This window comes from Canis lupus, chromosome X (assembly GCF_048164855.1).
Source record: "Canis lupus baileyi chromosome X, mCanLup2.hap1, whole genome shotgun sequence".
In the NCBI taxonomy this organism is placed as follows: domain Eukaryota; kingdom Metazoa; phylum Chordata; class Mammalia; order Carnivora; family Canidae; genus Canis; species Canis lupus.
Window position 1 is genome coordinate 31,566,327 of NC_132876.1, and position 25,034 is coordinate 31,591,360.

A 25,034-nucleotide genomic window follows, 5' to 3' on the forward strand; every position below is an offset into this window, starting at 1 on the left:
CTTAAGTATATTTAGTTATTTTCTTACTATGATTCGCACTGAAGAGGATAAGTAGAAACTTACATTTGTTGTAAATACATCATAGCAGCTTAGATGATACTCATTAGAGGAAAAAAAATCAAAGAAATATAAGTATATTTGACCTATTTCAAAATTCATGCCCAGTATGCATACCTAAGGTAACAAAAAAAAATGTATTGACTGAAGTCAGGACAAGAAAAACTGTAGCTAGATAGTGAGAACAGGGCTTTCTCTAGTATCTAATCACTGTTGGTGATTTGTATATTCAAAGCTGGCAGTGGGGAGGGAGGAGAGGCGGTAGAATGATTGTATAAGGTCTTTGAGGACATTGAGAGTAAGAAGCTAGATCCATAGTTTAGCAGATATCGGTAGAAGGTGATTTTGAAATATTTAAGAGCATAGGTAATAGTGATAGCAAATTAGATTTTCCTCTCAGGGTTTTAGTAATGACTTCTTTACCACTATATTGCCATGGTAGGAACTGAGAGTGAGAAAAGATCAGTAGAGTCATGGTCCTATAGTAGTGACAGAATAGAGTTTATCTGCTTTGCCCTTTCCCCCTCTTCTTCCTTCCCCACTTCGGGTAACCCCCTGCAAACAGGCAGTGGAGCAAGTTAAAAATTGGAGACTTGGGCTCGCTGGTGGGGTGAGGAATGGGGGTTGCTACAAGGTGTTCCAAGCCACATAGGGGTCCCCAAAGATGGGGACTGCAGGTGGTAGGGGGAAAAGAATGGAGATGAGATTCTACTTAAAACAGCCCAGCCATAAGTGAGAAATGATCTAAGTCAATAATGCCTCTAACAAGGTCACGTGATCCTTGTATGCCATTGTAATAAAATGTTAATTAGTACATTTAATACAGGCTTCATTTATAGTCTTTTTGTAACAGTTGCCTTTTATTTTGAAGATGGTCAGTGTTTGCATGTAATTTTATAATGGGAAACTTCTTGAATGGGTTGTTGTTATGACATGAAATGTATGCACTTTTATTTTTAAAATTTTAAGTGTGTGTGTTGATCTTATTATAGTATATGCAGAACCAGAATGTACCTGGGAATATTGAATTAACTGTGAATATCCTGACAATGGGTTATTGGCCAACATATGTGCCTATGGAAGTCCATTTACCACCAGAGGTAAGAGTTGCTATTCAGGACTTGAGTTATAAGCATAGAAATATATAAAGCTTCTAATTTGTTTGTCTTTGAAAAATACTTTCTAAAAGTTTGCATCAGTAAGCACACCAACACCAAATTCTCTTTTAATATTTTGCTCTTTTTTTTATATTACTCTTGTACTCATATCATTAGAGCATAGCTAATGATGTCAAGTTTCTGGATTCAGGGCCAATTTCCCTGACTCTTCTTTTAGTTCTCCAGATTTTACCCATCATTCTGCCCAGCTCTCAGAAATTTTTACTCATATCACTTGGAGGTTGGATTTCTGAGTGAATGGACTTGAGTAAATCCATCCTAACTTTTGGGGAAATGTCTTTAAACTCAGGACTGAAGCTTAGAAAGGAGGTTAAGGCTAGAGATAGATATTGAAAATCCTTGGTGGAGATGATCATGGAAGCCAAGGGGTAGAGTCTCACTCATTAAGAGGAAGAATATGGAAATAGGAAGAAAAGGCCTGAGACAGAACTTTGGAAAAGGTTCACATTTGGCGGATGGTAGGAAGAGGAACTTGTGAAGGAAACCAACGAAGAAGCAATAGTGAAATAAAGAAACCAGTATGGTTTAGAGGCACAAAAGCCACTGGAGGTGAATGTTTCAAAAGAGAGGATGTTTAAATATTGTAGAGAGATCAAAGAGTATCAAAACTGATAAATGCCATTAGATTTGGTAGTTGGGAGATCATTACATCAAAGTAATCATTGGAGCTACTGGATATAAAAAACTGATATTAAAAACTTTCAGACATTATTATACATGAAGTAAATATAAAGAATGGTGAAAGTGATTCTGGGCACAGAGCTTAAATAAAGCTGTATTTTTTAATTTACTATAGATGGTAAAACTTCAGGAGATTTTCAAGACATTTTACCTAGGCAAACATAGTGGCAGGAAACTTCAGTGGCAGTCAACCCTAGGACACTGTGTGCTAAAGGCAGAATTTAAAGAGGTAAGTAGATGTTCCTCAAACTTAGTTTTCATCTTCATCTTTGATGTGGAGGTCATCCTTTCTTCCCTTTACAATTTTTTTTTATTTGAGTGTAGTTGACCTACAATGTTACGTTAGTTTCACGTGTGCAACATAGTGATTCAACTTCGCTATACATTATGGTATCTCACCAAGAGGTCATTTCTCTTAACTTGAAGGTTTAAGTTGTTTATAATACATGGCAGAGTCACTGCTTATCACAGCTTTGTGTGTATTTTAAGAATGTGGTCCTTCATGATTGAATTGGCCCTGCTGCAAAACCAAAAACCAATAATCCTTTTTCTGCCACCATTTCCCCACCTGTGGACGCAGAATTCCTGTTGCCATTTCTTGACAGGAAACTTCTTGTTGCTGGGAGCTAGAGAATAGAGTGGGCGTAAAGGAGAACAGTTCCCATATCTAATTTCAAAAATCCCTACAGCTTTTGTGACTAATTTGAATCTAACAAGTTGAAAATGCATTTGAAATAGTGATTTCTTGCTGCTTATGAAAAATAATCTATAATGACACATAAGCTGAGTTATTAATTTTCATTACTTTGTTCTGTTTTAATTATAAGGCTTAAAAAAAAGACCTGTAGAAAGGTCACCCAGTCCTTCTTCCTATTTTAGGTAGGATCACACCTAAACCCTACACCAAACATACTTGCTTTTCTGGATAATGTTAATCCGTGTTCCTGAATCCACTAATTGAAAAATGTTTTTCCTGTTAAAGATTAATTATTTGACTAATTTTCATGTATTTTTAAAAAATGATGGCTAAATACTGCTGTTTTTCCAACAGGGCAAAAAAGAACTCCAGGTCTCTCTTTTTCAAACCCTGGTGCTGCTAATGTTTAATGAGGGAGAGGAGTTCAGTTTAGAAGAGATCAAACAGGCTACCGGAATAGGTTTGTGTTTGAATCAATTAGCAAGCATTATTCAATGTCTGCTATGTGCATTCCACTAGGTTAAGAGCTTTGGGGGATACAGAGGAATAATCCCTCTCCTCAGCACTCATAATCATGGGAGAAGGGGGAAATGACATTTGTAATAAGTTCACAGCCTATAAGTACCAATCTGTGGGTGCTGTGAGTGTATTAGGAGTTCAGTGAAGCAAGAGATGTCTGTGGGCTGGCATAATTGGGAAATCCTTCATGAAGGAGGTGATATTTGAGGTGAGTCTTCAAGTTTCAGTTAGGGAGATGGCATAAGCTGCCAGGGGAGATAGTGTGAGAAAAGGCTTGGTGCTTAGGAATGAGCACGGTGTGGGCAGGAGTCATAAAGTATTTAACTGCAGTATTAAATAGTGAGATACAAAGCTAGATAGGTAAGATGAATAGAGCCTGATCATGGAGAGTCTTACAAATCTAGCAAATGAAACCTACATTGTAGGGTCTCAAGTGTGAGACATAATGGAAGTGGCTTATTTGGACAACTTTCCTGGAATCAGTAGACGATAGGGCAGTTTGGAGGATGAAGAGATGCCAGTCCAGCAGCTAATGGGGTAATTCAGTCATAAAATGATAAGGGGCTTACTTTAGAATGAGGCCAATGAGAATGGAGAAGAGGCATCTCTAAGGAAGCAACTACTAGGCACATGAAGGATGAAGGGAAAGGAACAGTTAAAAGATGATTCCAGGGTTTCTCACCGGAGTAGACTGGTAGTTTCAGGGCTAACCATTGGAAAGAGGACACAGTCTTATGGGGGAGATTCTGAATTAAACTCTGGACATATTGGAGTTGATGAAACAACCAGGTGGAGAGGTGTCTTTTAAATGTGGGATTAGAAGGAAATGAGATGTCATTTCTGATTATTAGGTAGTTATCCACAAGGAATAACTGAAGCCTTTAGAGGACCACAGGGGGGAAAAAAACATTGAATAGGACAAAGAGGAAGTCGTTGATGATCCTGGGGGAAAAAAGAAACTTTTAATAGGGTGATGGGGTAGGAGTAGATTGAGGTGAATGTAGTGATTTGTGTTGATGAACTGGTTGGTAACAACTAATCCACTATTTCTTCTTCAGAGGATGGAGAATTAAGGAGAACACTGCAGTCACTGGCCTGTGGCAAAGCTAGAGTTCTGGCAAAAAATCCAAAGGGCAAAGATATTGAAGATGGTGACAAGTTCATTTGTAATGATGATTTTAAACACAAACTTTTCAGGATAAAAATCAATCAAATCCAGATGAAAGAAACGGTATCTCTTTTGCATTCTTCTTGTTCTGATGTACTGGATTTGTATGTGTTCATATTAAAAATTTATAAAGAAGATTTTATGCCCGTACTACTACCACTAACATTTTCTGTACCTGTATCTAGTTCAGTATATTTTGGTGCTTGATCTTGAAATTTTGGGGGGAAAGGGGAGTACACATAGTTGGGCCTGAGACTCAAGATAGTTTTATATCCTGCTTTTTTTGCTTGACATTAAATCTTTAGAATTTTCCATGCCATTAAATATCTTCATAAAATGGCAGATGGCCACAGTGTTCTTTTACATGGCTTTTATAATTTATTTAACCAATGCCTGTTGGGTGATTAAATTAATTTCTTAGTATTTTAAAAACTGCAAGAAACATCTTTGTACCTAAATCTTAATCTCTCTGAGACTTCCTTTATAATAAGTTCATGAAAGTACTTCTTTGGGGTTAAAGAATATGAGCATTTTAAGAGTCTTAAAAATGATTTCGTATTGTGTTCCAGAAAGACTGGACCAATTTACACTCCATCTAGCAGTAAGAATGCCTGTCTTAATGGTGCCCTTGCCAGCACTAAAGATTATATTTTCTTTTTTAAATCTTTGCCAACTTGCTGAGTGAAAACTCTGAATGATTTAGTTAGTATCTCTGATTAACAGTGAAGTTTTTGTTTGTTTTTTGCCATTTGAATTTGTAAGAGACTTTTATTACAGAAAAACAACTGCAGCATTTCCTGAAACCATTTGGTTGATTCCAAAGGTTTCATGCAGTACATGAGGAAAAGTGTTAATATGGGATAGAGGTCAGTATCTCAAACAAGTTCCTGTCTTACTCACATCAAAGGTGTGATATTCCCTTAGAAGATTACTGTGTTCTTGTAGAACATTTATGCTGTATCAGAAAGAAATTGACTGCAAAAAGCCCAAACTATGCTTTTAATGTAAGTGCTAAAGATGAACATTTTTGCTTTAGCATTAAAATTGGGAAACTATCTCCTAAAACACCTAAATTTCTGTTAGTCTTGAAAAATATAATCACTAACACTGCATTTCTGATTTATGTATTAATAAAATAAGAATTAAGTTTTAAAAAGTTTGACTTTAGTTAGCTAGTACCATACTTTAAGTGAGAGATAGAGTCCATCTTTGCAGATAAGCTAATGTCTTGCAGAAATCTGGTCAGTAACCCTTGTGACACATTTAGAAGATTTTGAAGACAAAGTAAAAGAAAATGGTAAATTTTCCATCAGCCTTATCTACTTCTAGAAAGGCACCTTTAAGTGGTATTTTTCTATTAACTAATATTGACATTACTTCATTGTACAGGACAATATAATTAGGACAGAAAGGAGTTGTAGGTTTTTTTTCTGTCATCATCTGTGTTTATAAGGTTTCTTTAATTCAATATATTTAAATCGTTATAGTGTATCATGTCCCTAAAATGTAGTTTGGTTAAGCAACCAAGTTTTTTTTTTTTTTAATAATAAATTTATTTTTTTATTGGTGTTCAATTTGCCAACATACAGAATAACACCCAGTGCTCATCCCGTCAAGTGCGCCCCTCAGTGCCCGCCACCCAGTCACCCCCACCCCCCGCCCTCCTCCCCTTCTACCACCCTTAGTTCATTTCCCAGAGTTAGGAGTCTCTCATGTTCTGTCTCCCTTTCTGATATTTCCCACACATTTCTCCTGCCTTCCCCTCTATTCCCTTTCACTATTATTTATATTCCCCAAATGAATGAGGCCATATAATGTTTGTCCTTCTCCGATTGACTTATTTCACTCAGCATAATACCCTCCAGTTCCATCTATGTCGATGCAAATGGCCGGTATTTGTCATTTCTAATGGATGAGTAATATTCCATTGTATACATAAACTACATCTACTCTATCCATTCATCTTTCGATGGACACCGAGGCTCCTTCCACAGTTTGGCTTTTGTGGCCATTGCTGCTAGAAACATCGGGGTGCAGGTGTCCCAGCGTTTCATTTAAGCAACCAAGTTTCACTTCAGGTACAGTTTCTAAGTTTTAAAAACTTTTTTGTTAGGTTGAGGAACAAGCGAGCACTACAGAAAGAGTATTTCAAGACAGACAGTATCAAATTGATGCTGCAATTGTTCGAATTATGAAGATGAGAAAGACACTTAGCCACAATCTCCTTGTTTCAGAAGTGTACAACCAGCTGAAATTTCCAGTAAAGGTAGGTACTTTTGTATTTTTGAATTGAGCTTGTTATATATAAAAGAACACATTAGATTTTCAGACATGAATTTTAAAAACATAAAGCCTTAAGACCATTAGGAGGGATAAAATTTTTCATTTCTCATGCTCATGTATATGATCCTCCCCTACCCCAAAAAACCCTTCGTTTAGTATATGTGGGTAGCTGTGACAAAGGGGAAAACTCTAAGGGCTCTTATACCTGAAAGTTAGCTGTTAAATGAGTGTGAAATTTTCAGGTTCATTCACAGTATTTCCTTTGAGCTTTGTTATTTTTGTTATTTTTTTCTTTTTGAAATACCTTGGTATTTTGACAGATTTGGTTATTTTAAGTTAAATCTTCTGTTTAGTTAGCTTATGTAAGTGTCCATTAAAAACTTTATACAGATAATTAGCCATCAGGCATCTTCTGGAAAAAGTTTAGCAATTGTTCTGACGACTGAAATTGGTCATTAAATGGACATGCTCCAGTGTAAATGTCCAATAATAAAGTGGCTTAGGTAATGTGTTTTACTGGCCTGTTTTCTAGGGTGTTTTTTAGAAGATTCCCAACCCCTTGTGATGATAAACACTCTGTAGAGTTTGGAATAGACCCTTGGCTCTTGAGGTTCTCAGGAGCTTTGGGCTTAGGTTAAATCGCTTCACCTTGTTTTGTAAAATGGGGATGATAATAGTACTTGCATTACCTCATAGGTTTATTGTGAGGTTTAATGAGATAATGATCTATGTATAAAACTTAGCACGGGGCCTGGCATAATAAGTGTTCATTAGCTGTTAATGCTAATAAGGCAGGCTTTCTCTCTTCTCCAAACCTAATACTTCCTTCTCATTACCACAGTCTTACCTTGATGCTCTCTACCTTACAACTATTTGACCTCCAGCCAAAGAGATTACTGATGCTAAGGCAGTTAGAGGATCACTATAATAAATATTGGTTTTTGGCTGCCCTATCAAACTGCTTTCGCTCTTTACCCTTCTCAAATCAAGTGGCCATTTTACACTATCTGAAAAACTATTAGCAAGATATATTTTCTTTTATAGGCTAAATACAAAAGACTGAAATTTTGTCATCCAAGAGCTAAGAATGCAATCATGAGAACAAGTTACAGGCTTTCTCAATTTTTCAACCACAAGTAGGATTCAAAAATCCAAATTGTTTATAGTAGGTAACAGGTAAATCTTACATGAAACCTGAAATACAGAGATCTGAATTATGGGCTACTACACTTATCAGACCATTTGCTGTAGTATTCTTGTAATTGGTGTTTTCTGTAATATATTTTTTATCTTAATTTATAAGAATGCAACTGACTTTGAGAACTAGCTTTTGCCCAATTTAGGGTCTACTTATCCTCTCAAACTCTCTTGGCAAAACTAAATAGCATTCTGTTTTCCTGAACTATAATATGTTCCACATGTGAAGTTATGCTAAGTTAGTCTTTTGTATTTTTGCAGAGAATAGCTGATTCTCAAAAGACCTCTCTAAGATAGAAAAGTAATAAGATGTGACAGTATATGTATAGTATAAAAACATTTCTTAATCTGGTTTTATTTTCATTATACCTTTTCTTTTTAAAAAATAAGGAGATTAAATTCATTCAATCAGTATGCAAAAACTTCTTTTTTTAATGGGGTATTGGTACATGGGCTTGAGCCAGTGATTATAAGGTTTGCACTGAAAATTTGCCTTCTCTTACAGCCTGCTGATCTTAAGAAGAGAATAGAATCCTTAATTGATCGGGATTACATGGAAAGAGATAAAGAAAATCCAAACCAATACAATTATATTGCATAAAACCTTGGCCTCCGAGTATTTGGTATCATATGCAAGTAGCCAGTGGATAAACTAACCTGTTGATCCTATATTATTTGACTTCTTTTATACTACCAATGACCAAATGAAGTGTAATGGAAATAGTTGAGTCGACTTTTTCAGTGGTTAACATGCCCATATAAAGAGTTAATACTTAACCTTTAAGAAGAATGTTGTTGAACTCTTTGCATGTTATTTAGTATGATGTGCAGAAAATTCTTAAGAAAGTACCTGGTCTTCATGATTCCTCTTTGGAACTGGGGAAGAGGTCCTATGGCTATTAAAAAAGGAGGGGGGGTTCTTATACACCATTAATTATGAAGCAAAAGGTTTATTTGCTTAAAATGTCATTTAAAGATACTTAAACTGCATGCAAACTTTATTTACTGTACAGAGTTCTGGATGTATTTATCAAATAGAAAAACCACCCTGGACTTGGTTGTTCACCTGTTTTGTGATTTCCCTTGAAAAGAAAAATAAGTTGTCATAGCTATTGATATTTTACTAAGTAATGTTCTGTTACACTGAAAGGGATGTTTTAAAAAAACTTATTTGGAAACAAGTTTTCAAGTAGAGGGACAGTTGCATATGTAATCTCTTGTATATACACATCCTTAGATGTTCTATTTATGACCATAGGATGTGTGTATATGGCTTAGCCCTGAGTGTACTGTTCTGATTAACAGGTACTTATAAAAATAGCTGAAATAGAAAATTGCTGATCAACCGTACTAGAAGAACATGGTAGGAGAGAAAAATCCAACTCTTCATATTAAAAATGAATACAATATGAACATTGCAAAAGAGACCAAAACCCACGTGTTTTGTAAATTTTTACAAGGCAAAAGTTCATCAACTAGTTTTCAACTTCCTTTAGACTTTAATGTTGTTTGGACAGTTTTGTCTTTAACTTGGACCAATTGCTAGATTGTTACAGGCTTCCTAGGATTTAGCATTCCTCTTTTTTCTACCAAAGTTTTGGGAAGCACCCCAACTCTGCATTTTGCTAAATAAACCTTTCATCCTTCTGACTTCCTAAAGACCTAGATATAAAGGTTCTCCTTTATTTTCCCACATACCCTCTAGTTGGGAAATTCAAAATCCGTATTATGCCGATCTTATTCCTTTCAAAGTCTCTTGAAGAGTTCTCATAGCCACTGGACATCTACTTTTCAGGGGAATGTCCTAGGATTGTTCATACGTAGAAAATAGCAAAAGTATTGTTACTCTAATTGGTAATGTGAGTTAAAAAAAGGCTTCTCTTTATCTTTAGCATCAGTGGGGGGGGGGGTTGTTTGTTTCTGTGGTTTTGGTGGTTGGGTTTTTTGTTTTGTTTTGTTTTTGTTTTTGTTTTTGTTTTGCTTCCTGGTTTGTTTTTCCTTGAAAGGTAATCGATCTTGGAGGAGAAGCAGAAAATTTTGTCCGGGTTTTTAAAAATCAGAATTGCTTTGATGCTTTTGGCAACAGTATATTTCCTTGACTATTTGGAGCCATTAGGAAGAATATCTAGGTCTTAACCGTCAACTGAGGAGACTTTTGGCTCCTTTGTCTACCATTGATTGTTTTCTTGAATTCTCAAGACCTTTAACCAGCTATTATTAAAAAAAGCTGCCTGTTTTCTCTCTCTGATTGCATTAACTTGCACACTGTTAACAATATGTGGTATTTAGAATGCCTTCCTAATTCTTTTTGAGCAGCCATTGCCTATATTTTCTGAGCTTCTCCCTGGTTTCCTTGCATGAGCTCATCTGACAAGGAAATGCAGCTATTTTGTTTGTCCTCTCTCCATACTGGACCATTTATGTCAGTGTTCTAATTCATCCTGATGGTCTCTGAGATACACAGACTATTCCACAAGACTCAATAGTTACTCTTAAGAAATTTTTAGATAGAATTGGTCCCTGTTAGGAGGAGACTCTCGGTGTCACTTTTGTTATCTTGAAAGCTGGTCCCTTCCCTGAGGCTCTTAATTTTTTGAAAACTTGATGCTGTTTCAACTGAAAAATTGGCAAGAATACTAAAAAAAACAAGTTGAGGGGAGCTGTTTAAGAAATTGAAAAGTAATTGCAAACAACATTGGATAATTGTGACTTTCAGTTGTTCTGTATCAGTTAAATTTTTGTGCTCTTTTCCCTGTGTACGTGGTGGTTCTATTTTTCTCCAATAAAACTTTTATTTAAAAAAAGTTTCTGGAGAAGATCTTTAAAATTTCAAATATTTTGAGAAAGTTATGAAACCACAGAACTTTAAGTCTTCCTTATGATTTAATGAATTCACATCTGTCAATTTTGGTGGTTTGGTGATAATGCTATAGGAATGTGTGGGAGGGTTTTGGTATAGGGTGAATAGAATTCCCAGGAATTCTCAAGGTGAGTATTCTCAAATGTCATATTTTAGAAAAATCAAGTACAGGTATAAACACTGATTCAAATGCTCAAAAGTCAAGTAGTTTCATAAAGTCGATGTGAAACTAGATTTACATTGAGGGAAGAATAAAAGATTAAATGCTTTTGTTTTAGTAATGGCAGTTGATCTTCCTTTTCTATTAATATGAGTTCTGGGCCATATATACTCTCACTGTAAGGTGTACAGTCAAGGACCTTAAGAAGCCAGAAATCAAGTTTTTTTGAACCCAGTTCCTGAGTCTGTGGAACAGTCTTATTAACATGATGTCTAGCCATACTCTTGAAAATTCTTACCTTGTACTTGTGTGTACAGTTCAGGAAATCAGTTTATTCTGTTTAGGCATCTGGGTCTCAAGATTTTTAGAAGCTTCTTTTTTAATCTTAGTATCCATAAATCTTTTTTTACATTAGCTATTTTTTTGTTTTAATGACCATTCTGTTTAATGCTGTGAACGACAGGAAGTGTTATAAACATGTTCTGTTCTGTCATCTACATAAAATTGCCAAAACATATTGTTCATTAAAAAGAAAAGAGCAGTACTAATGGGAATTTGCATAATTATGCTTTATATGGTATCCTTGCTAATGCCATCAATATTAAGTTTCCTACAAAAATTTGTTTACATTTTTAAAAATTCCATTAGCCAACATATAGTACATCATTAATTTCAGATGTAGTTTTCAACAATTCATCAGTTGTGTATATCACCCAGTACTGTTCACATCACCCGTTTACCATCCCCTCACCCACCTCCCCTTCAGCAACCCTCAGTTTGTTTCCCAGAGTTAAGAATCTCTCATGGTTTGTCACCCTCTCTGGTTTTTTGCGCATTCAGTTTTCCCTCCCTTCCCTTATAGTCCTCTGCACTATTTCTTATATTCTTAATTTCTTGAGCAACCTCCATACTGTTCTCCAGAGTGGCTGTACCAGCTTGCGTTCCCACCAGCAATGTAAGAGTGTTCCCCTTTCTCCACATCCTCACCAACATTTGTTTCCTATCTTGTTAATTTTAGCCATTCTAACTGGAATAAAGTGGTATCTCATTGTGGTTTTTTGAATAATGCTTTACATTTGAATAATGAAGAGATTTGTTCAAATACAAAATTTTGTTCAATTATTTTCCTTAGTATTATATAGGTATTTCTTTTTTTGAATAGACCCATAGTATACTTTTATATTTAACAATCCCTAGGGATGCCTGCCTGCTCAGTAGAGCGTGCAACTTTTGAATTTAAAAAAAAAATGCAAAAAAAAAATGCTACAAAAAAATCCTCCAATCCCTAGAATTTGTGTTTAGCGTAGTAAAAAGAAATCAAATTTTTCTTTTGTAGAACCTTTTATTTTAGATTTTACTTATTTGAGAGAGAGGAGCCAGAGGGAGGGGCAGAGGGAGAGAGAGAAGCAGGGTCCTGTAGGGAACCCCTTGTTGGGGCTCGATCTCAGGACCCTGGGATCCCGACCTGAGCCAAAGGCAGACACTTAACCAAGTGAGCCACCAAGGTGCCCCATGTAAAACCTTTTTTTATTTGATGTAGAATATAAGAATATGCTGCAGAGACACATTAAGATTTTATGGTTCTGCAGCTATAAAAACACCTTCCTCATAACCTCTATCTTTTTCTTTGAGCAAGAGAGAGCATGAGTGTGGGGAGGATGCAGAGGGAGAGGGAGTGAGAGAATCTTAAGCAGGCTCCATGCCCAGGGTGGAACCAACACAGCACTCTCTCACAAACCTGAGATCATGGCCTGGGTCAAAATCAAGAGTCTTAATGCTTAACCAACTGAGTCATTCAGGTGCCCCATAACCTCTAACTGTAATAAAATCTTTTAAAACCTTTTCTTTTTAAAAAGATTTTACTTACGTGTGCAAGAGACAGTTTGAGCAGAGGGAAGGGGCAGGGGGGAGAAGGAGAAGCAGACTCCCCGCTGAAAAAGGAGCCTGATGAGGGACTCAGTCCCAGGACTCCGAGATCATGACCTGAGAAGAAGGCAGACACTTAACTGACTGAGCCATCCAGGCACCTCAAAACCTTTAATTAAAAAATTTTATAAAGCACAAAATTTTCCATTTTAACGTTTTAAAGTGTATAGTTCAGTGACTTTTGGTATGTTTGCTCTTTTGTGCAACTATCACCATTCTCTAGTTTAGAACCTTTTTATCATCCCAAAAGGAAATCCTGCACTTGTTAAGTAGTCAATCCCCATTCCTTCTTCATCCAGCCTCTGGAAAGAACTAATCTGCTTTCTATTTCTATGGATTTGCATAGCCTAGGTCTTTCATATCCATGCATACAATATGTGACCTGTTGTGTCTTTTTTTCATTTAACATGCTTTCAAGCTTCACCCATGATACAGCATGTGTCAATACTTCAATACATTTTATGGTTGAGTAATAGTGTATGTATATACCGCATTTTGTACATTTGGGTTGTTTTCTTGGCAATAGTGGCATAGCAACACTATGAAGATTTGTGGACAAATACCTGTTCACGTCCCTGTTTATAAATCATCTGGGTATATATTTAGGAGTGGAATGGCTGGGTTATATGGCAATTCTTTAAAAAGTAATCTATGGGGACGCCTGGGTGGCTCAGTGGTTGAGCATCTGCCTTCAGCTCAGGGCATGATCCCAGAGTTCCAGGATCGAATTTCACATTGGGCTCCTGCATGGAGCCTGCTTTTCCCTCTGCCTGTGTCTCTGCCTCTCTGTGGCTCTCATGAATAAATAAATAAAATCTTAAAAAAAAAGTAATCTATGCCCAATGCAGGACTCAAACTTACAACCCCAAGATCAAATCTCATGCTCTACCAACCGAGCCACCTAGGCACCCTTTCTTTGGGCCATTTTTATTTTATTTTTATTTTACTTTATTTTATTAAGATTTTATTTATTTATTCATGAGAGACAGAGAGAGCGAGAGGCAGAGACACAGGCAGAGGGAGAAGCAGGCTCCATGCGGGAGCCCCACGTGAGACTCGATCATGGGTCTCCAGGATCCCGCCCTGGGCTGCAGGCAGTGCTAAACCTCTGTGCCACCGGGGCTGCCCTGGGCCATTTTTAAAATGGTTTGTCAGGCCGCCTGGTGGCCCAGCGGTTGAGCATCTGCCTTTGGCTCAGGGCATGATCCCGGTCCAGGGATTGAGAATCCCGCATCAGGCTCCCTGTGAGGGGCCTCCTTCTCCCTCTGTGTCTCTGCCTCTCTCTGTGTGTCTCTCATGAATAAATAAATAAAATCTTTTTAAAAGTGTTTTGTCTTCCTGTTGAGTTGCAGGAGTTTTTTATATACTAAGGATACTAAACCCTTATCAGATATAATGGTTTGCTAATATTTCCTCCTATTCTATGGGTTATCTTTTTACTTGCTTAATAGTGTCTTTTAAAAAAATTTTATTTAAAATCTGCAGAAGGCAGGCGCTCAACCGCTGAGCCAGCCAGGCGTCCCTTGTTCTGATGTTGTCATGGCTGAAAAACCATTACCAATCCAAGCTCATAATAATTTACCTCTTTGTCTTCTTGTAAGAGTTTTATACTTTTACCTTTAATCTCATTTGAGTTCATCATTGTATGTGACATCAAGTAAGGGTCCAACTTCATTCTTTTGCATTTGGTTGTCCAGTTATCCCAGCACCATTTGTTGAGACTATTCTTTCCCCCATTGAAGCACATGTCACCCTTTTTCTTTTAAGATTTTCTTCATTGTTTCATGAGAGACCCACAGAGAGAGAGGCAGAGACACGGGCCAAGGGAGAAGCAGGCTTCCTGCCATGAGCCTGATATAGAACCTGATACCTGATCTCAGGATCACACCCTAGGCCAAAGGCAGACGCCCAACCACAGAGCCACCCAGGCATCCCTTGTGTCATCCTTTTTGAAAATGAATTGAGCATAGCTCTGTGGGTTTATTTCTGGACTCTTCCATTGATCCATATATGGGTCATTATACCATACTACACTATTTTGATTACTGTAGCATTTTAATAGTGGAAATCGGGAAGTGTCTTATACTTCTTTTTTTGAGATTTAGTTATTCAGGTCTCTTGCTATGGCATGTGAATTTTAGGATCAACTTTTCCATTTCTAAAAAAAAAAAAAAAAAGGCCGTTGGGATTTTGATAGGGGTTCCATTAAATGTATAGGTCTCTTTGGAGTGTTGCCAATTTAATAGTATTAAATCTTAATGTCTTTACATTTTTTTTTAGAGTGAGCATGTGAGTGGAAGTGAGGGGAAAGGGGGAGAGAGAGAATTTTTTTAAAGATTTTATTCATGAGAGACACAGGCAGAGACACAGACAGACGGAGAAGCAGTCTCCTGCAGGGAACCCAATGTGGGACTCGATTCCAGGACCCCAGGATCATGCCCTGAGCTGAAGTCAGACACTCAACCACTGAGCCACCCAGGCATCCTGAGAGAGAGAATCTCAAACAGGCTCTGCACCCAGCACAGAGCCCAATGCAGGGCTTGATTTCACAACCCTGAGATCATGACCTGAGCTGAAATCAAGAGTCAGATGTTTGATTGAGCCACCCAGGCACCCCAGTGTCTTTACATTTTTAAACCACTTGTTTTAGGTCTTTAAGAAAAGAACAAAATACATAGGAACACATTTAACCAGGGTGATATAAAAGACTTGTACAGTGAAAAGTACAAAATATTACTGAAAGAAAAATTTTTTTAAGATCATGCATTTTAGAGAGTGAGAAAGCACTCACATATATGAGTGGCGGGGGGGGGGGGAAGCGGAGGGAGAGAATCTTCAAGCAGACTCCCCACTGAGCACAGAACCACATGCAGGGTTTGATCCCATGACCTATGAGATCATGACCTGAGCCAAAACCAAGAGTTGGACTCCCAACCAACTGAGCCACCCGGTTTAAATGTGTTCCTATGTATTTTGTTCTTTCTGATGCTGTTGTAAATTGAATTGTTTTCTTAATTTACTTTTCAGATTATTCACTGCTAGCAAATACAATTTTTTTGAAGATCTTATTTGAGAGAGAGAGTGAGCAAGAGAGAAGTGTCAGGAGGAGGGGCAGAAGGAGAGGGAGAAGCGGATTCCCTGCTGAGCAGGGAGCCTGACATGAGACTGGATTCTGAAACTTTGGGATCATGACCTGAGCTGAAGCGACTGAGCTACCCAGGTGCCCCTAGCATATACAGTTTTTAAAGAGATTTTATTTTTAAGTACTCTCTTGTGATCACTTAAGCAGCACATATATTAAGTACTCCCTATACCCAATATGGAACCGAACCTGCAATCCCGAGATCAAGAGTCACATGCTCTACTGACTGAGCCAGCCAGCTGCCCCATATACAATTTTTGTGTGTTGATCTTATACCCTGCAACTTTGCTGAATTTGTTTACTAGCTCTAATATATTTTTTGGATTTTTAAGGATTTTCTATATATAGCATCTTTGTTACCTACAAATAGAGATAGTTTTACTTTTCTCTTTCCAATTTGGATGTGTTTTATTTCCTTTTCTTGCCTGATTTCTCTGTCAGGAGCTTCCAATATAACGTCCAATAGAAGTGGCTAAAGCAGGCATCCTTGTCTTGTTCCTCATCTTAGGAGGAAAGCTTTCAGTCTTTCACCATTGAGAATGAATTAGTGGTGGGGGTTTCACAAATACCCTTTTTCATGTTGAGGAAGTTTCCTTCTATTCACAGTTTTTTGTCTATCATTAAAGAATGTTGAATTTTGTCAAATGCTTTTTCTACAACAATTCAGACAGTTGTGGCTTTTTTTTTCTTTTCTATCAAATTGGTACATTATATTTATTGATTTTCTTTTTTTAATGTTTGTTAATTTCAAAGAGAGAGTGAGAGCAAGCGTGAGCAGGTGGAAGGGCAGAGGGAGAATCAGACTCCCTGCTGAGCAGGGAGCCCTATGTGGGGCTTGATCCCAGGGCCCTGTGATCATGACCTGAGCCAAAGGCAGAGGCTTAACGAACTGAGCCACCCAGGCACCCCATTTATTTGTTTTCATATGTTGAACCACCCTTGCATTCCTGAAATAAATCTTACTTGATCATGGTGTGTAATCCTTTTAATATGTTGCTCAATTTGGTTTGCTAGTATTATGAGGATTTTTGTGTTATATATTCATAAGGGATATTGACTCGTCTATAGTAGTCTTAGGTCTTTGGCTTTTCTCTCAATAGAAGGAGTTACAAAGTGTTTCTTCCTCTTCTATTTTTGGAAGACTTTGAGAAGGATTGGTGTTAATTCTTAAATATTGAATAGAATTCACCAGTGGAGCCACTGGTCCTGAGCTTTTCTCTATGGGGAAATTTTTAATTATTCATTAAATCTCTTTGCTTATAGATCTGTTCAGGTTTTCTGTTTCTTCTTGAGTCAGTTTTAGGATTTTGTTTCTGGGAATTTGTTGATTTCATCTTGGTTATCCAATTCATTGGTGTACAGTTGTTCATAGTGGTTTTTTTCATCCGTTTCATTTCTTTAAGGCTGATCCTAATGTCCAATCTTCATCTCTGATTTTAGTAATTTGAGTTTACTCTCTTTTTCTTAGTCTAGCTAAAGGCTTGTCAATTTTGTTGTTCTTTTTAAAGAACCAACTTTTTGACTTTGTTGCTTTTCTCTTTTGTTTTTCTGTTCTCCAGTTATTTCTACTCTAATCTTTATTATTTACTTCCTTCTGATAGCTCTGAGTTTAGTTTGCTCTTTTTATAGTTCCTTAAGGTATAAAAGTTAGCTAATTGATTTGAAATTCTTTTAGTGTAGTGCATTTACAGTTATACATTCCACTTTTGGATGTGGAATGCACAAATGCACTTTTACTGTAGTGCATTTACAGTTATACATTCCACTGTTGGCATATTTTTGCTGCATCTCGTTGAGTTTTAGTACAGTATTTTTATTCATCTCAGCACTTTCTAATTTCCATTGTGGTTTCCTTTTTTGATATATTTGTAATTTAAGAGTGTGTTGTGTTATTTTTACATATTGTTAACTGTTCACTTTTCTGTTATTGATTTCTAGTTTTTTTCATTGTGGTCAGAGAAGACCCTGTGTATGATTAAGTCTTTTTTTAATTTATTGAGACTTGTTTTGTGGCCTAATATAGGATTTTTCCAGGAGAATGAATATTCCATTTGGACTTAAGAATGTGCATTGTAGGGATGCCGGGGTGGCTCAGTGGTTGAGTGCCTGCCTTTGGCTCAGGGTGTGATGCCGGCATCCCGGGATTGAGTCCTGCATCAAGCCCCCCTCAGTGAGCTTGCTTCTCCCTCTGCCTATGTCTCTGCCTCTCTTTCTGTGTCTCTCTTGAATAAAGAAAGTCTTTTAAAAAATTCTCAGAAATGTGCATTGTGTTCAAGTCCTGTTCCCTTATTGACCTTCTGTCTTGTTCCACCAGAGTGGAAGACAGATTAATGGTTAGCATGGGTTGGTGTGGGAATAGGGGCTTGACCCACAAGGGGATAGTAAGAAGGTATCTCAAGAGGCAGTGGAACTGTTTTGTATATTAATTGTGGAGTTACACTTTGTATTTGTTAAAACTTGGAAGTGTACACCAAAGTGAATTTTACTGCGTGTAAATTACAAGCTTAGTAGAAAAACAGGTGGCTCAAAAGTGAGCAAAGAATGAAGAGGCAATTCACAGAACAGGAAACCCCAATGGCCAACGAATTTATAATATCAATCTAATAGTGGGGATACAAAATAAAACAGGTACAATTTCACATGCATCAGATTGGCAAAGATGGAAAAGTCTCAGTACTAAACGACATTTGTGATCAGCAATGTAAACTCGGTGGTGGTGATATAAATTGGCACAACTACTTTAAAAAGCCATATGGTGATGTTCTGTAAAGTCAAAGGTGCTCACATTTTATGACTGAACAATTCTAATCCTAGATATATATTCTAGAGGAATTCTCACATTGTGGACAAAGGACTATACAAGAATATTTATTTCTATATCATCTGTATCATCTGTAATTAGTAAAAAAAATTGGGACATTGTGTTCAGCAGCACAATAAACTGATAAATTGTGATACATTTTAAAGTATATAACAGTTAAATTTCAAATTTATATATAAATGTATAAAATTTATAATAAATGTTACATAACATTTGAATGAATTAGTACTACATCAACACATAAATCTCTAAAACAATGGTGAAAAATGCAAGGTGGAGTACACATCCAGTATGACACCACTTACATAAGTTTTATTTTTTTAACTTTTATTTTTTAAGTAATCTCTCCACCCAGTGTGGGGCTCAAACTCACAACCCTGAGTTCAAGAGTGGCATGCTCTTCTGACTGAGCCAGCCAGGTGCCCCCATTTATGTAAATTTTAAATAACTTACGAAAAGTAAATAATTAAAATTCCTTCTTTATTTTTTTAAAAGATTTTATTTTTTCATGGAAGACACAGAGAGAGAGAGAGAGAGAGGCAGAGACACAGGCAGAAGGAGAAGCAGGCTCCCTGCAAGGAGCCTGACGTGGGACTCGATCCTGGGTCTCCAGGATCACATCCTTGGCTGAATGTGGCCCTAAACCTCTGAGCCACCCAGGCTGCCCAAAATTCCTTCTTTAAAATTTAAAAGTATAAATAATACATTTTAATGTTGAAGGACACATGTACACAAACATTTGAACTAGTAAAATTTTTAAATTGCTTTAGAATGATAAACACCACATCCAGGATAGTGCTAATCTCTTGGGAGAGGATGAAAGAGAATAAGGTAAGGGGGGTACACAGAACTTGAATTCTATCTGTAGTGTTTTATGAAAATGTACAAACCCTATGTTCAAGCGGTTCCACATTGGAGAATCATGCTTCATGCGCATGAGAAGACTTATACATAAATATTCATAGTTTCCAGCCAAGTTTGTTAACTAGGTTCTTTGAATATTCTGTATTGTTATTAATTTTTTTGTCTTCAGTTTTAACCCATCAAAAATTGAGAAAGGAGCATTACAATATCCCACCTTTTATCCTGCTCTAGTGACCCTCTCAATCCCAATGAATGCATTTTAAATTCTGTTTTGTCTTATATTAATGTAAGCACTCTGACTTTTGGCTAGCATTTGCTTGGTATATTTCTTCATTGCTTAACTGTCAGCCTTTCTGTGTTCTTATATTTTAGGGATGTCTCTCCATTTTAGGTGGATTTTCCCTTTTTGCCCCTTTTTTGACAATCTCTTGACTTTTAACTGGCAAATTACATCCACTTGCATCTCTGTGGTCACATTTATTTGTATTTGTTTCTAACATCTTACTGGTTGCTCTCTATCTGTGCTAATTTCCTTTGCTTTATCTCCTTTCTCAGCTTAAAAAAATTGAATTTTGTTTATTTTCTTATTCCATTTTCCATCATGACTTAATTTGGAAATTACATATTCTGTTTCTGTTCTTTTATTGATTACCCTTGATATGTTAGCATATATGCTTAACAAAGTCTCAAGTTAATATCAATTATTCCAAAATAATATGGATGTTAGAACACTTTAGATACTGATCACCTCTTTCTCGGCTTATGTGGTATTATCCAGTATTTTGGTTTTGTCCTCTTTTTTAAAATAAACACCACAAATTAAAAGTCTGCTCAGACACCACTTTTTCAACAAGGCTTGCCATAGCCACTGTGTTTAAAATATCCATTTACCTACCAACCCTACAACAGACATTCCTGATTCCTCACTTACCCTGCTCTTTTTTTCCTTTTTCACGTGTCACTTGTTACCTTCTAGTACAGTACGCAGTTTACCTGTTTAATGGTATGTTGTCTGTTTACTCCACTAGAGTAGAGTTTAAGCTCCAAGTTTAGTATATGTGCTGCTGAAGCGAGCACTAGTTAAGTTTAAGACTTTTGTTTGTTCCTTGATTTTTTAAAAAAGATTTTATTTATTCATGAGAGAGACAGAGACACAGGCAGAGGGAGGAGCAGGCTCCATGCAGGGGGCTGGATGCAGGACTCCTCCGGGGACTCCAGGATCACACCCTGAGCCAAAGGCAGACGCCTAACCGCTGAGCCAGCCAGGTATCCTTGTTTGTTCCTTGATTATCTCAAACACTTAGAGCAGTGTCTAGCTGTAATAGTTGCATTTGTTTCCTGTGGCTGCTGTAACAAATCACCAGAAATCTAGTGACTTAAATTCACAGAAATTAATTCCCTCAGAGTTATAGGGACCAGAGGTTGGCAGCTTCACTGGGCTGAAATCAAAGTGTTGGCAAGGCGACACGCCCCCTAGAGGCTCTAGGGGAAAGTCAGTTTCCTTGGCTTTTCCAATATCTAGAGTTGCATTCCTTGCATTCCTTGGCTCTTGTCCCCCTTCCTCCATCTTCAAAGCTAGCAGCATAGCATCTTCTCTGACTGTGCTTCTATTATATGGCTTTCTTCTCTACTTTGTAATAACCCTCTGCATCTGTCCTATAGGGACACTTGTGATGGCATTTTGGAACCACTCAGGTAATTCAAAATAATCTCATTTCAAAATCTTTAATCATACAGGCAAAAATCCTTTTTCCAAATAAGGTGACATTTTATAGGTTCTAGGGATTAGGATCTGATATCTTGGGTAGACATTATTCAGTCTACTACAGTAGGTGATAAATACTTGCTGAATAAATGAACAAATTATTTTATACAATGTATAGTTTACGTATTTTCCAATTTTTTTCTTTATCATTCCTTTTGGCATCTCAGAGTTATTCATTCTTTTCCTTCTGAAGTACATCTTTCACAAATTTGTTTGATGTAGGTTGTATGTAAGTTTGTTTTTCTTCAACTAGGATGTTTTTGCCTTGAAATATTTTTCTAGGGATGCCTGAGTGGCTCAGTAGTTGAGTATCTGCCTTCGGCTCAGGGCATGATCCCCCACCAGGGATTGAGTGAGTCCTGCATCGGGCTCCTCACAGGGAGCCTGTTTCTTGCTCTGCCTATGTCTCTGCCTCTCTCACTGTGTCTCTTATGAATAATAACATTTCTTTTAAAGAAATATTTTTCTAGGGCAGCCCCGGTGGCGCAGCGGTTTAGCGCCGCCTGCAGCCCGGGGTGTGATCCTGGGGACCCTGGATCGAGTCCCACGTCAGGCTCCCTGCATGGAGCCTGCTTCTCCCTCTGCCTGTGCCTCTGCCCCTCTCTCTCTGTGTGTCTCTATGAATAAATAAATAAATAAAATCTTTAAAAAAAAAGAAATATTTTTCTAGCCACACATTTCTTGGTTACCTGTTTGGTGTTTTTTTTTTCCTCAACTCTTGGAAGATATCGCACTGTCTTCCAGCTTCTATTACACTAAAGAATTTACTCTTAGCCTCATTTTTATTCGTTTACAGATTATTTGACTCATCTGAGGCGTGAGGACTCCTGTAGTTCTGTTTTTATTTTTTTTTAAGATTTTATTTATTTATGAGAGACACAGAGAGAGAGAGAGGCAGAGACACAGGCAGAGGGAGAAGCAGGCTCCATGCAGGGAGCCCGACGTGGGACTCGATCCAGGTCTCCAGGATCAGGCCCTGGGCTGAAGGCAGCAGTAAACCGCTGAGCCACCTGGGCTTTCCTGTTTTTAAATTTTTGAAGAACCTCCATACTGTTTTCTTTATTGGCTGCACAAATTTACATTCCCACCAACAATGCCTGTGGATTTCCTTTTCTCCATGCCATCACCAACACTTGTTATCACTTGTCTTTTTGATGGTAGTGTTTCTCATAAATATGCAGTGATATCTCATTGTAGTTTTGATTTGCATTTCCCCCCCTGCTGATTGGTGATGTTGAGCACCTTTTCATGTGCCTGTTGGCCATCTGTATGTCTTTGGAAAAATGCCTATTCAATTCCTCTGTTCATTTTTTAATTGCATTGTTTAGTTTTGGGTTTAGCTAATTGAGTTGTATGAGGTTTTTTAAAAAAGATTTTATTTATTTGAGAGAGTAAGTGAGGAGGAGAGAGGGAGGAGGGGCAGGGTCAGAGGGAGAAGCAGACTCCCCACTGAGCAGGGAGCCTGACTTGGACTTGAACCCAGGACTCCAGGACCATGACCTGAGCTGAAGGCAGACAGTAACTGCCTGAGCCACGTAGGTGCCCCAAGTTGTATGAATTTTTACATATTTTGGATTTATTTATTGACCTCTTATTAGATGTATGATTTGCAAATATTTTCTCCCACTCTATACATTGCCTTTTCATTTTGTTGATGGTTTCCTTTGCTGTGCAGAGCTTTTTAGTTTGATATAGTCCCACTTATCTTTTATTTTCTTGCTTTTGCATATCTTCCCTGTCTCTACTTAATTTTTTAAACATATGGAATACAGTTATAACTGTTTTAATATTCTTCTCTGCTAATTCTAACATTTCTGCTTTGTTTTTGATAAACTTACTATTCTCATTATGGGTCGTATTTCCTTGCCTCTTTTATGATATTAATTGGATACCAGGCACTGTCAGTTTCATTATGTTGGGTCTTGGATCTTTTTGTATTTCTATACATCTTCTTGAGCGTCTGTCTTACTATTATTCTGCAATACTCAGGCAAGACCTATCTGTATTCTACGTAATACCCTGTAAGTCATGAGATTTTCCATTCTGGCTGGTGGGAATCAGGCACTATTTCTGGCCTTATGTGTGCACTAGGCATTGTGTTCTCTAATTCTTTCAGAAGGTTCTTTTCCTGTCTCAGTAGTTTTCTCATGTGAATGCACTTGTACTCTGCTGAATACTTGAGGGGCACCATCTGTAGATCTTTGGAGTTCTCTCTCTGTACAGTTGTGTCCTGTCTGGTATTCTTTCTTTCTTTTTTTTTTTAAAGAGATTTTATTTATTTATTCATGAGAGACACACAGAGAGAGAGGCAGAGACACAGGCAGAGGGAGAAGCAGGCTCCATGTAGGGAGCCCGACGTGGGACTCGATCCCGGGTCTCCAGGATCACGCCCTGGACTGAAGGCGGCACTAAACCGCTGAGCCACCTGGGCTGCCCTGGTATTCTTTCTTATGTGCTCTAGCTGCCTTGGCGTCTCTACATGCTCAGCCATGTCTCCTTAATTCAGGGAGGCTGCCAGGCTGTCTTCATTCCCCTTCCCTGGTAAATAGGAACAGCTTCACAGACTGGTACCAATGCAATGTAGCACGGGACCCCAAGCTCAAAAGGGCCCATGTTTGTATTTAGTACTCTGTGGTCACCATCTTGAAATTCCTAATAATTTTATCTTTGAATTTGTGTTTTGTAAGTCCCATGGGACTGCAGAGCATGCACTAAAGGCTTGGGACCAGGGTTCACACATGGCCTTTTTTGCCTCTGTCTCACTGCTTCTCTAGGATAGGTTCCGTCACCTTCTGGCACCTCAGCCTCCCCCTCTATTCCCTTACCCGGCAACTAATGCCAGCCTCTTGTCTCCAGTGGGGACTTGGGCATGGGCACAGGGAAGGTCAGAATTAGATGTCTGTCCTTGTGGAATATCAGGGTGGGGCCTGGTGGTAACCATCCCCGTCCAGTGGCTGGCAGCCCCGCCGTACATTCAGCAGAAGATTCAGCAGGGATGAACCTCTTGCCTACTTTTATCCAGGTACCTAATCATCCTGGCCCAGAGTTTTCAATACCCCTTGGGGCTGCTCATCCACACTGCTTTGGGGTGTCAGATTTGTGGGAAGTGCAGATTCCTTGCTCATCTTCCTAGGAGCATTGCTATGACAGCTGGCGTGAGGGAGAAGCCAGCAGCTGGTGTGCCGAATGCATGTGTGTGCATGCCTTGTCACAGGGCACAGCTTCTGGGCACCTCTGAGAGTCTGCACTTGCTCTGAAAGAGTTTCATGCCTGAAGGAATGAAACATTAAGTAGCACGTAAAAATCACCATGACAGCCTAAGAGACTGGAAGAAAGGAAAACTTTTTTCCTGCCTTTTGAATAAGGGCCCCTACTTTTTAAAAAAGATCTTATTTATTTATTCATGAGAGACACAGAGAGAGAGAGGCAGAGACATAGGCAGAGGGAGAAGCAGGGAGCCTGATGCAGGCTTGATGCGGGAGGGAGATGCAGGGAGCCTGATGCAGGACTTGATCCCAGGACCCCAGGTGCCCTGGGGCCCCTACTTTTTAATTTTGTGCTGAGCCCCATGAATTTTGTTGTAGACTGGGTTGGAGGGCTCACCTTGCTTTTTAACCATTTTCCAGGGATCACTTTTCCTACATTGCCTGATGTGTCTTGAAAACTACTGTTTCATGAATTGTTTTTTGAAGATTTTATTTATTCATGAGAGACAG

At 38.0% G+C, this 25,034-nt stretch overlaps 1 protein-coding gene across 6 annotated transcripts in view; it reads left to right on the plus strand.

Moving 5' to 3' along the window:
- The window catches only part of CUL4B (cullin 4B), a 50,494-nt gene extending 37,916 nt beyond the window's left edge, over positions 1-12,578 (plus strand). For all 6 annotated transcript variants that reach the window (XM_072816905.1, XM_072816904.1, XM_072816906.1 and 3 more), the window contains 6 exons: positions 1,050-1,157; positions 2,032-2,145; positions 2,968-3,073; positions 4,191-4,363; positions 6,414-6,566; positions 8,286-12,578. In XM_072816905.1, coding sequence (XP_072673006.1) covers positions 1,050-1,157; positions 2,032-2,145; positions 2,968-3,073; positions 4,191-4,363; positions 6,414-6,566; positions 8,286-8,381 — 750 coding nt within the window. In that variant the 3' untranslated portion in view covers positions 8,382-12,578. The remainder of the gene's footprint in view (positions 1-1,049; positions 1,158-2,031; positions 2,146-2,967; positions 3,074-4,190; positions 4,364-6,413; positions 6,567-8,285) is intronic.
- Positions 12,579-25,034: the final 12,456 nt, after the last annotated feature.